This window comes from Cnephaeus nilssonii (genome assembly GCF_951640355.1).
Source record: "Cnephaeus nilssonii genome assembly, chromosome: 17".
Taxonomy (NCBI): domain Eukaryota; kingdom Metazoa; phylum Chordata; class Mammalia; order Chiroptera; family Vespertilionidae; genus Cnephaeus; species Cnephaeus nilssonii.
In genome coordinates, this window is record NC_137088.1 from 15,918,190 (window position 1) to 15,930,333 (window position 12,144).

The window sequence follows — 12,144 nt, forward strand, 5'->3', positions numbered from 1 at the left end:
GAGAAAGCTTTGTATGTCTGTGTAAATATGCCCAAGGTAGTTATCCTAAACAGAGCCTAGCATCTGTTTGACAATGTGTCCTACTATACTAAATAAGATATGCACTATTCTCTTTTACTTTTAACTTCTATGCTCTTTTTAGCTGAATACAATGATATTTGCAATTTTTAAAAATCAAGGCTGCTTAAGCATTATGGAGATAGTTTTTCTCTTCCTAGTACATGCAGATATCTCCACCTCAAAGCAGAGAGACATAGTCCAAAGGCAAGAGGTTGCATAAGTATTTTTACAAGTACATAAATGTGTGCTAATTCACAATGTGGAGGTAAATATAACTGTTATAATTTGATTTTCCATAGAGTTTGCTGTAGGAAAGAAAGTATTATTTTATTGGCAGGTGCAAGCACCAGGCAGGACCATGGCACACGGGAGCAAAGAATTTTCAGTAACCACCAGAGGCTCGCCCGGATGACAGCAACCAGCACCCTGCCTTGGTCTGGTGCCCACGCTCACCTGTTCCACCATTCCGCTGTGCCGACGCTCACCATGTTCCACGCTCTGCCACCTGCTGCCGACACCCGCCATGTTCCACGTGCCCCCTGGTGGTCAGTGCACATGATAGCAACTGGTTGTTTGGTTGTTCTGCCATTCAGTGTATTTGCATATCAGGATTTTACATATATAGATATACAAATATATATACATATATGTATATATATATATACACACACATAGAATATTTCACATTTGATCCCTAGAAAAGCTCTCAGTAACAAAATGTACAAATCTCAGAGCGATTTCCACATTTGCAAAGATATTAAATGTATTAGTTTGTTATGGCTGCCATAGAAAAATAACACAACCTGAGTGGCTTAAACAATAGAAATTAATTTTCTCACCATTTTGGAGGCTAGAAGTCCAAGACCAATGTGTCAGCAGAGTTGGTTTCTCCTGAAACCTCGCCCTGACTTGTAGATGGCAGCTGCATATGGTATTTGTTCTGTGCATCCTTGGTGTCTCTTTGTGTATATAAATCTCCTCTTCCTATAGGATCACTCAGATTAGATTAGGGCCCACCCTAAGAGCCTATTTTAACTTAATCGCCTTTTTAAAGGCACTAATTCCAAATACAGTTACATTCTGAGGTTAGCGTTTTAACATGTGATTTTGGGGGACATAAATCAACCCAAATCTAGGTATATGACTTGAAGGTCTCTTGTGTGTGTGATAGGTGTATGTTAGAATAAGCTCACCACAGTTTATGAAAGCAAACATATTCTTCATACAAAACAGTTCAATATGAATGCAAACAAGGTAACATGAGCCAGAATATCCCAGCTTTAAGAATGTTAAGTGAGAGAATGTAATATAAAATAGCAAGGGATTCTGGGAAGAAGGCAGCAAGGTGTTATAGTTTTAGAATCTCCTGACTTTCCCATAAATACAGGCAGAACAATTATAACAGAAAGGCAAAAGCTGACACAAAACCTCTATAACAAAACTAACTGATAAGCTATACACATGAACACCAAAATGCAGGTACAAACTATCAACACTCACAAGACCCACATTATTAGCATGTCTATATATGAGAGAGAACAAAGTGGGAGGGGGCAGGCAACCAGAGTTCTGATGTGTTTGTGGCATAAGAACCTTAAAACCATAAGAAGTTCTCTTTGGAAAGTCAAACTGAGTACAGCAGCCAAAATTGTGAGACCAAGATTGAGAGAGTTAGAGCAGCCTGGGCCCTATGAACACTTAAAACTAACGGACAGAGCTCCTTTTCAGAGCAAAAGCTCATGCTGAGGAGAAACTGCTGGGAGTATAATCCAAGTTTAATAGGGCAGGACTATAAGAATAAAGAAAAGAGATGGTACAAATAAAAGTGGGAATACAACACTAAAGGTTGAGTTAATACAAATTAAGAAAATAATGTAGGTTGTGAAAAAATATAAATTAGAATTAGAAAAACTAAAAGAAGTAGGTTTTGAAGAAAAGGAAGATTTGAACAGACAGGTGACAAAACTCATAAAAACATTTTAAAATTTTTCAATAAAGACTACCCTGGAAAAAACACAAAAGACATTAAGTTCAATTGATAATACCTTCAGAAAGATAAAAGATGGAAAATAAAAAATAATTAAAATTTTAAAGATGAAAAGAGTTGAAGAAAAAATACCAACGATAAACAAAGATCTACCATAAGTAATATATATAAGCCCCAAAATAAGAAAATCAAAACAATGTAACAGGATAAATACTTATAATTTTTAAAAAGTAATTGAAAAAAAAAAGACTTGAAACTATATACTGCACGTTACATTCTTGGAAAAAATAAACCCGGAATGGGAAACATTGAAGTAGACAATAGTAAATACACAAAAATCTAAAGAAGAAGAAGACAAAAAAGGAGAAGAGGGGGAGGAGAGGGGAAAAAGGGAGAGGAAGAGGAAGAAGGAACAGGAGGGGGAGGAGGAAGAAAGAGGGGGAGGAGAAAAATCAAATCTAATAATAGAGGAATATGCAAATTTGTCTGTTACAGCATCACATCACCACTGGATCAGCAGGCTGTGTCCCCACCCTCTGCTCAGGCAGCTGCAAGGCCTGGGGCAGGATAGCATACAATAGGAGGGGCTAAGAAAGGAGAGGGAGAGAAGGCAGGACTGCATGCAGACAGGCCGAGAGGAGAAACAGAAATACAGAAAGGGAACAAGAAAAAGATGAGGGAATGGAAAAGGGAAGGAAACTGCACGCAGAAGTGGGTGGCGACTGTGGGAGGTGGGGGGAGGAAGAGGGGTTGGCAGAGCAGGTGTGCCCAGCGAGGGGCAGGGTGCAGGTGGCGCTGAGCAGGGAGCCCCGCCCAGACGCGGGAGGAGGGTGGTGGTGGCTGTTGGCGGTGCCCACGGGTCCAGGACAGAGTGGAGGACGGTCCGAGGCCTTCTGGGCAGAGGTGCTCCTGCTTCAGGGCAGCAGTGCCCGGGCTGCGTGGGCCTCGGCCATCCTTGCTGGGCCAGGTGTCCCAGGCAGGGAATGGGAGTAGGACAGCGGCAGGGAGGCTGAGGAAGCGGGGGGCGGCAAACACTTGGCCAGGGCTGAGCCCTTGGCTGGGGGTTAACGCGCCCCCACCCCAATGGTAGTTTTAGGAAGGGAAGGAGGGAGGGAAGAACTTTATAAAGGAGTCAGTAGAGAGCAGAGTTAAAGAAGGAAAGAGGATGTGTGAGTGAACTGTAGGAGCCATAATGAAAATCAAGTATAGTTGTGTACTAGGGACAGATTTTAAAAGTCGGAGTCAGAAAAGAAAAAAGATAAATGATAGTGCACTGGGGGGGCGGGGGGAGGGAGTGTCCCCTTAGCCCGGCCTGCGCCTTCTCGCAATCTGGGAGCCCTTGGGCTTCAACCGGTAGTGGGACATCCTTAGTGCTCCCGCCATCACCCTGCCTGGCTCAGGGCTTCTCTGGCTGAGCAGTGCTCCCCCTGTGGGAGCGTACTGACCACCAGTGGGCAGCTCCTGTGTTGAGCGTCTGCCCCCTAGTGGTCAGTGCGCATCACAGCGACCGGTTGTTCCGCCATTTGGTCGATTTGCATATTAGCCTTTTATTATATAGGATTATATAAGATAGCAAAAATCTTACCTTGGCCAGTTCTTCAATGTTACCAAAACCAGGCTACCAACAGGTAGCTGTGAATAGACAATCTTAAATCCACTTCGATGAAACTGAGACTCTTCAGGAAAATCTTCTTCAGAAATAGAGCACTTATTATATTTTGAATCAGTGTTCATGTAGCAATACCATGATTCATTGTGATCAACTCTGGCTGCATCCTCACTTGACAACAACCTCCATTTCAAACAACTTTCACATTGAACCCACATTTTGTTTATATATGTATTGTTTTCCACGGAGGAATCCATTGCAGTGTTAAGACAGTCTACTATTATCTTACTGTCAAGTTTTTCTTTTTCCATAAATGAATTTAATCTGGAAAATAAGAGGAAAATAAAAGAATAAAGATTCAAGAATATAAGAAAAGTTCAATCCAAAATCCGAGAAATAGCTCTTTAAATATCATCTTTGCCACCTACTCTCTATCCTATAAAGATTATACATGTTGAGCATGTTGTGTTTTCACTTACCCAGAAACAAAATAGATGCATCAATTCCTTTGGGCACAAAATGCTCCAAAATTAAAAACAAGAACAGTATGATGGAGCAGAAGACTAGAGGTTAATATCTATTAATCTACTATATCACACACATCTGGTAGATATCCAATACTTTTGCCATAAAAAATAGTTAAGCCTTATTGAATGCTATGATCCAGGAATCATTCTAAGTTACTCATGCACACAACTTATATAGTCTTCCCAACAACCTTAGTATAACCATTTTTAAAGAAATAATTTTAAAGAAAAAACTGAAGCAAAGAAAGGTAATTTATTTAAGGTTCCAGAGCTTATATATGGTAGAGTAGAATTAAGATGAAGGCAGTGTGGTTCCAAATTCAGTGATATGACCTACTAAGCAGTACTGCCTCTGGGTATATATTATAGCATGACTTGATAAGCCCATTTTTTTTCTAATTCTGAAGAAAATCAAATGCAGAAAAACATGTCATCATAGAAAATGTGAAATGCTTTAAGAAAATTAAAAAAATTTTGCATGTATAATTTTACCTTTTATTAATGTAAGTGATTTGAAAAAGAACATTTCTCAGAGCTTTCTTATTATAAAAATGTTAAACTTATAAGAAAAGTTAGCATTGTATGATTAAGGTCTCAATTTTTAGCTTCAACAATAATTGTTATGTGCATACTACTAAAATATAGTTAAACTAATAATTACTGTAATTAATAAAATACAAGTAAAATATTAGCATCTTATTTTGCAATGCAGAATCTATTTTTTAAATTAAAAAAACTTAGATATGCTATATTAATGAGTTAGTAGAACACTACTAGCCAAGAATATGCACCATTTAAAAAAGCTCTTAACTCATGATTTAATTATATGTTTTGAAACTCACTTATATGCCTTTCCAGGATAACTACAAATAGCTTTAGAAAAAAACTGCCAATATGTTACAATTGATACAATTCACAATTTTTGACCTACTAATTCTACTCATGTGGATGCATCCAAAGAAAAATTTTCCAGTTTCTCTCCTGTTATTGATTTCTAGTTTAATACCATTGTGGTGATAAAAGATGATTGATATCATTTCAATGTTCTAATATTTGTTAAGGCTGGTTTTTGGCCTAACATATGATCTATCCTGAGGACCATTGCATGTACATCTGAGAATATGTATTCTTCTACTATTGAATGTTCTCTATATGTTAGATTCTTTTCATCTAAAGTGTAGTTTAAGTCAAATGGTCCTGTATTGATTTTGTCTGAGTGATCTACCTATTGTTGATAGGGGTGTATTGAAATCCCCCATTATTATATTGCTATCTATTTCTCCCATTAATATTAGCTTCTTTATTTTGATGCTCCAATACAGGATGATTAAACATTTTCAATCCTATTGCTAAATTAACACCTTTATCATCTATCTATAAATAACATAATACACAAATAGACCGAATGGCAGAACTGAACAACCAGTCACTATGACGTGCGCTGACCACCAGGGGGGGGTGTGCAGAACATGGTGTCAGCAGCAGGCGGCAGAGCGCAGAACATGGTGGGCATTGGCCGTGGTGGGATGGTGGAGGTGAGCGGGGGTGCCAGACCAAGGTGGGGCGCTAGTCGCTGTCATTGGGGCGAGCCTCTGGTGGTTACTGAAAATTCTTTGCTCCTGTGCACCACGGTCATGCCCAGCACTTGCACCTGCTGCTGGTGCTAGCCCCACTTGCACCCATTGCCAGTGCTGGAGCCCAGTGCCGGCACCGAGTAATTGGGGCTGGTTCCAGGCACCGGTAGCAGGTGTAAGCAGTGGATGCTGGCCCCAATTGCCCTTCAGGGCTTCTCCATCTCCTCCTGCTCCCGAGGGCAATTGGGGCAGCATCCGCCGCTTGCACCCGCTACCGGTGCCGACCCTAATCGCTTTGCACCATCAGCAGGTGCGAGTGGGACCAGCATCATCAACATGTGGGAGTGGTGGCGGCGGGAGTGGGGCTGCCAGCAGACTGGGGACCGGGGGGCCATGGCGGGAGGGGCTGGGCGGGGGCGCGGAGGATGGGCCGAGACCTGTCCCTGTGCCCACTGCAGCCTCATGACCCACAGTTTCTTTCAAGGTGCACAAATTTGTGCACTGGGCCCCTAGTTATATAATAACCTTGACTTTTTTTCAAGTTTTTACTTAAATTCTATTTTTTCTGATATTTAGTATAGTAACCTCTGCTCTCTTTTGGTTTCCATTTGCATGGAATATTATTTTTCATCCTTTCACTTTCAGTGTATGATTAGAGAATTAGTCCATTTACATTTAGAGTATCTATACTAATAATAGTGGAATATGCAAATTGTCTAGGACGCCATCACTGTAACAGTAATGACTGAACAGCAGGCTGCGTGGGGCAACAAGGCCGGCATGGGGGTTAGTGAGGGACAACCAAACAACTGAACACCAGGCTGTGTGGGGTGACCAGGCCAGCAGGGGAGTTAGTGAGGGACTACCAAACGACTGAACAGTAGGCTACGTGGGGTGACCAGGCCGGCAGGTGGGCAGTTGGGGGTAACCAGGCCGGCAGGGGGGCAGTTGGGGGTGATCAGGCTGGCGGAGGGGGGGGGCAGTTGGGGGCGACCAGGCCAGCAGTGGGGGGCAGTTAGGAATGATCAGGCAGGCAGGCAGGTGAGCAGTTAGGAGCCAGTGGTCCTGGATTGTGAGAGGGATGTCCGACTGCTGTACATCCCCCAAGGGGTCCCAGATTGGAGAGGGTGCAGGCTGGGCTGAGGGGACCCCCCTCCTATGCATGAATTTCATGCACTGGGCCTCTAGGTTTTTTTAATAAAAAAGGGCTATTAACCTTTTAATTCTTTTCTGGGTGTGTAGATCCTTTGTTCCTTTTTTCTTCTGTTGCTCTCATGCTTTGTGATTTTCTGTAGTGGTATTTTTTGATTCCTTTCTCATTATCTTTTGTATATCCAGTATAAACTTTTGCATTGTAGTGACCATGAAGTTTACATAAAACATTCTATAGTCCATCCTAAGCTGATAACTTCAATGGCATACAAAAGCTCTACACATTTACTTTCCCCCACATTTTGTTTTTGATATCACAATGTACATATTTTTATGTTGTGTATGCATTAAAATGTTTTGTAGCTAGACAAAATACTTGTCTTTTAACATTTATGAGAGTAATATGTTATTTACACATCACCATTACATAATATTCTGAATTTGACCTTTACAAATGAGTTTTATACTTTCATGTTTTCATATTACTGATTAGCATTCTTTCATTTATGCTTGAAGAAAATTTTTAGCATTTCTTGTAAAGATTGTATTATATAAACTATTCCTCATAAAATGGAGCAACTCTATAATGTAGAGGTTAATAGTATGGGTTTTATGCCAGTCAGACCTACATTAAGATCTAAGAATATCTACTGAATAGCTGTGTGGCCTTGGGCAAACCATTTAAGATATTTTTACCCGGAAAGTGGGAATACTACCTCATAGAGTGTTCTGGATGTTCACTAAAATAATGCATGTATGGCATGAACCAAGAAGCAAAGCACATAGTAGGTGCTCATTAAATGGTTGCATTACTTTCTTAAGCTTTCAAACTGCATCAACTTACATTATTTGACATATCCTTAATATATCCAATGTGTTCTGTCTCTACTAGTATGTCTTTGCTCATGTTATACACCTTACTCTATCATAATCTGTAAATTTTCCACTTTTAAAATCTACCTCAAATACCATCTCTTTTAAGAAGTTTTCCTGGATATCCCCAACCAGCTGCAATTTCTCCCTGCTTGACCTTCGTGTCCTCTTAACTTCTGGTATGTATAACATTCTGCTTCATATTATAGTGATGTGTACTGACTACTTCCTATCACTGGACTGTAAGCTATCTGATAGAAGACGTATTATTTGTGTGTTGCCAGCAATGAATGAATTGATGATAGAAAAATTGCCCTTTTTATATTGACTCCAAAATGCCTAAAAAAATGCTTTACATGCAGGGATTTTTCATATCACTTACCTAATTTTGTTCAATTTCTCCTATACTTCTGTGAAGCATCTGGAACTGAATAAATATTCTAACAGATGGGGAAGGGATTAGTGAGCAATTTTTATTTGTAACAATACATTACAATGCATTACTAGTTAAATTGAATTTATTAAAGAAACCACCAAGGTCTGCAGAACTCCATTAAACAGTTCTAGACAACTTAATACAGTATAATCATTATATATAATTTGTAGTATTAAAGTGAAAATCATGAGCTAAAGAAGAAAATAAGAAAATTCCATATAGATTTTACATAAATTCTCCAAAGATTTTTGTATTTCATGAATGTTATTTTAGAATGTTATAGCAGAGCCTGAAAAAAAAATAAGATCAATTTTTCTTGAATAGAAATATTACATAGTTCCATTGTTCAACAGAACAAAGGTCTTTAAGATGGAGTACAGCCAATGTGAATTCTTGTGAAGCATCAGTTTTTATTACAATGTATATACATTTTATGACTGATGCATCCCAGATGGTAAAATTACAACATACCCAAGGAGTTCTGAACAATATCAGAATTTAATGAGACTGTGTGAATAAATACATACAGACGAGGAATGAAGATAAATGGCTACTTATAATAGAAATTGTTTTTATTGTTTGTATGTGAATGAGAAAAATGACTGTTCTTCCAAACAAACAAAATTGTCATTATTCTTTTGCTCTCCAACATTGTTGTTATAGGAAGTAATCCATTTTTAACCACAGGCTATCCCAGACAATACAACTCCTCTAGGTTTGAGAAAGTAATGGTATCTGTATTGTTGTATTCAAAGTTGGAGCATTTCAGCCTTATAATTTCAATTTCAATCACTTCTATTTTCTAGATAATATCTCACCTGTAACCAATGTGTGGCCCAGCAGTTGAGCATCAACCCAGGAATCAAGAGGTCATGAGTTCCATTCCCAGTGGGGGGCATGCAGCAGGCAGCCAATCGATGTTTCTTTCTCGTCGATGGTTCTCTCTATCCCTCTTCCTTTCTCTCTCTCTAAAAATCAATAAGATCATATTTTTAAAATTTTACTAAATTTAAAATTTAAAATTACTAAACCCGCCTACTTTCAAAGAGAACTTGAATTAATTTTAATGTTATAAATTAACATTTTATAATAGTCAAGAGACAGTAGGAAAGGATGAATACTTGGAATAAAAAAATATAGTTTCTAATCTTGGTTATGAAACTTTCCAGCTGTGTAATTTTCAGAAGGCCTCAATGTTCCCGTCTGTAAACTAAGGAGAGTAGAGCTAGATGACCTCTGAAAAGTTGTCCTGCTTTAATGGTTCATGATTGATGCATTCTGGCTATTTTTCTTCAAAAATCTCTTCTCCCTGCACTGGATTATCAGCTCCTCTATGTTCTTTTAGCCACATATCAGAGTTTAAATTTCATCAGCCCCCCTTTCATCACTGTGTTAGTCTTGTTAGCTCTGAAGACTTGCTAAACTTTATTTGCTTTGCAGTAAGTGTTGGTTTTCAGTGTTTATTCTGTCTTTGGTTCAATATGTAATCTCCCTTACGTAGGCAATCATATTAGTCTACAAGGTGTATTTCTTGCCAGTCATTAAAATGAGGCACTCTTCATCACCTTCAATCCCCATCCGGAGCCTTCAGACTGATAGATTCCAGCATCTCTCATGAAAGATGCTTTTATCACAATCTTCAAGACAATTAATGATAGCAGATATAAATTCGAGTCCATATTCTCCCAATTATTGGCTGTATAACTTTGAGAGTCATTTAAAGTCTTGTAATTTTATCTGCAAAATTATTATTTCATAGAGAGGTTGAAAGGATGATTTTTAAAAATAAATAAATATAATAGTGAACAGTAATAGTAATAAAAATGCATCTGTAGCAAGGACAGTCAAGTTTGAAAGTTTTGCTGTACTCCCAGAGGGGGGATTTTAAAAAATTATTCTTAGAAAGATTTTATGAAGGAGAAAAAATACTACAGAGAAGAAAGGTGAGGTCTATAATAGCAAAAGGAGATAGGGGTTCCACTGGGATGGATCTGAAGAAGTCGCATATCAACCTAGCAAAGTTTAAAAATAATATACTTACAATTTTAAAATGATAAAGAATTATTTGACATTCTCTTACACTATTCAACATATGAATTTAGGGGCACATAACAATCAGTAAAACCAAAACCTGGTTCCTTAAAAGAAAAAATTCAGGAATAAGTCATATTAGATATATAACTATAGGACTTTAAAATTTTTAAATTACTAGAGGATACCTTGTATATATTTAACTCAAAAGAAAATTTTAGTTTCCTTTTGAGCATAAGAAAACAAAGACTATGTTAATCTCATTTTAAAAAGTAAACTTTTAAAAACCCTAGCTAAAGCAGATCAGATCTGTGAAATGAATCAGATCTGTTAGAGAAAAATTAATCATGGCCAAATATGCAATGAGAAGTAATTAATGAGTCCAAGACTGGTCCCCTGAAAGATGGCCTCCCAAATGTGACGTCCTACAAAGGTCCATGGAAGTTAACTACGGCCAACAATGTTTGGATCTCAGTGCCACCTCCACCTCCCATTATGCCAGCATGGGGCTGGTGCTAGCCAAATCATGTATACTGATGTGGCTTACTGTGTTGCAATCGCACTACTAATGTGCAACATCTTGAAGCTAACTGTAATCACAAGGCTTAGATTTTAGTTGGGCTGGGACTGCCCATCAACCTCAAATGCCATGCTCTCAGAATTGTGCTGGGATCAAAGTTCTGCCACATTATATTACTACTAGTAGCCCGTTTGCACGAAGATTCGTGCAATAGACCTTCATTCACCTGGCTGCTTGCACCAGTTTTCTGCCGGCACCGGGGACCCAGGCCTTGGCTGTGCCCGCCTTCTGCCTTCTTTCAGGATCGGGGCTTGGCCCCGGGCGGTGGCCTTGGGCTCGGCCACACCCAACATCCCTGCTAAGGATCGCAGGAGCCGACCCCCAGTGGTTTCCTGCGATCCGTGCAGGCTCCCCGCTGGTGCCCAAGGCCGGGAAAGCCTCCGCCCGAGGCTTTCCCGGCCTTGGGCTCGGCCGCACCCAGCGTCCCTGCTACGGATCGTAGGAGCCGACCCCCTGGTCGTTGCCTGCAATCCGTGCAGGCTCCCCGCTTTCCTGGCCTTGGGCTCCGCCACACCCCAACGTCCCTGCAAAGGTTTCCTGGTGGGCATGGTTGGTGGGCGTGGCTTGGGCATAGCGAAGGTGCGGTCAATTTGCATATTTGTCTATTATAAGGTAAGACTAGAGGCCTGGTGCACGAATTCGTGCATGGGTGGGGTCCCTTAGCCTAGCCAGTGATTGGGGCTGTCTTGCCCAGTCCCAGTCCTGATCAGGGCTGGCTGAGGGGGAGGGACTGTGGGAGCTTGGCCGGGTGTGGGAGGTTGGCTGTGGGAGCGCACTGACCACTAGGAGGCAATTCCTGCACTGAGCATCTGCTCCCTGGTGGTCAGTGCACATCATAGCTACTGGCCGGTTGTCCAGCTATCTGATTATAATAGTCACTTAGGCTTTTATATATATACTAGAGGCCCGGTGCACGAAATTCGTGCACAGAGGGGGGTTGTCCCTCAGCCCAGCCTGTACCCTCTCCAATATGGGACCCCTCAAGGGCAGTCGGACATCCCTCTCACAATCCAGGACTGCTGGCTCCCAACTGCTTGCCTGCCTGCCTTCCTGATTGCCCCTAACCACTTCTGCCTGCCAGCCTGATCACCCCCTAACCACTCCGCTGCCAGCCTGTTTGCCCCCAACTTCCCTCCTCTGCCGGCCTGGTCACCCCTAACTGCCCTCTCCTGCAGGGTTGATCACCTCCAATTGCCCTCCCTTGCAGGCCTGGTCCCTCTCAACTACCCTCCCTTGCAGGCCGGGTGCCTCCCAACTGCCCTCTCCTGCTGGCCATCTTGTGGTGGCCATCTTGTGTCCACATGGGGGCAGGATC

General features: G+C 40.9%; 1 protein-coding gene across 3 annotated transcripts in view; it reads right to left on the reverse strand.

Moving 5' to 3' along the window:
• ZCWPW2 (zinc finger CW-type and PWWP domain containing 2) overlaps positions 1 to 12,144 on the reverse strand; it is an 81,706-nt gene that overhangs the window by 58,296 nt on the left and 11,266 nt on the right. The window contains exons 2-4 of one of the 3 annotated variants that reach the window (XM_079794913.1): positions 9,037 to 9,186; positions 8,165 to 8,222; positions 3,633 to 3,980 (exon numbers count right to left, since the gene is read on the reverse strand). In XM_079794913.1, coding sequence (XP_079651039.1) covers positions 3,633 to 3,967 — 335 coding nt within the window. In that variant the 5' untranslated portion in view covers positions 3,968 to 3,980; positions 8,165 to 8,222; positions 9,037 to 9,186. Of the gene's footprint in view, positions 1 to 3,632; positions 3,981 to 8,164; positions 8,223 to 9,036; positions 9,187 to 9,783; positions 9,915 to 12,144 lie in introns of those variants that run through there. The other 2 variants (XM_079794914.1, XM_079794912.1) reach the window with 2 other exon arrangements.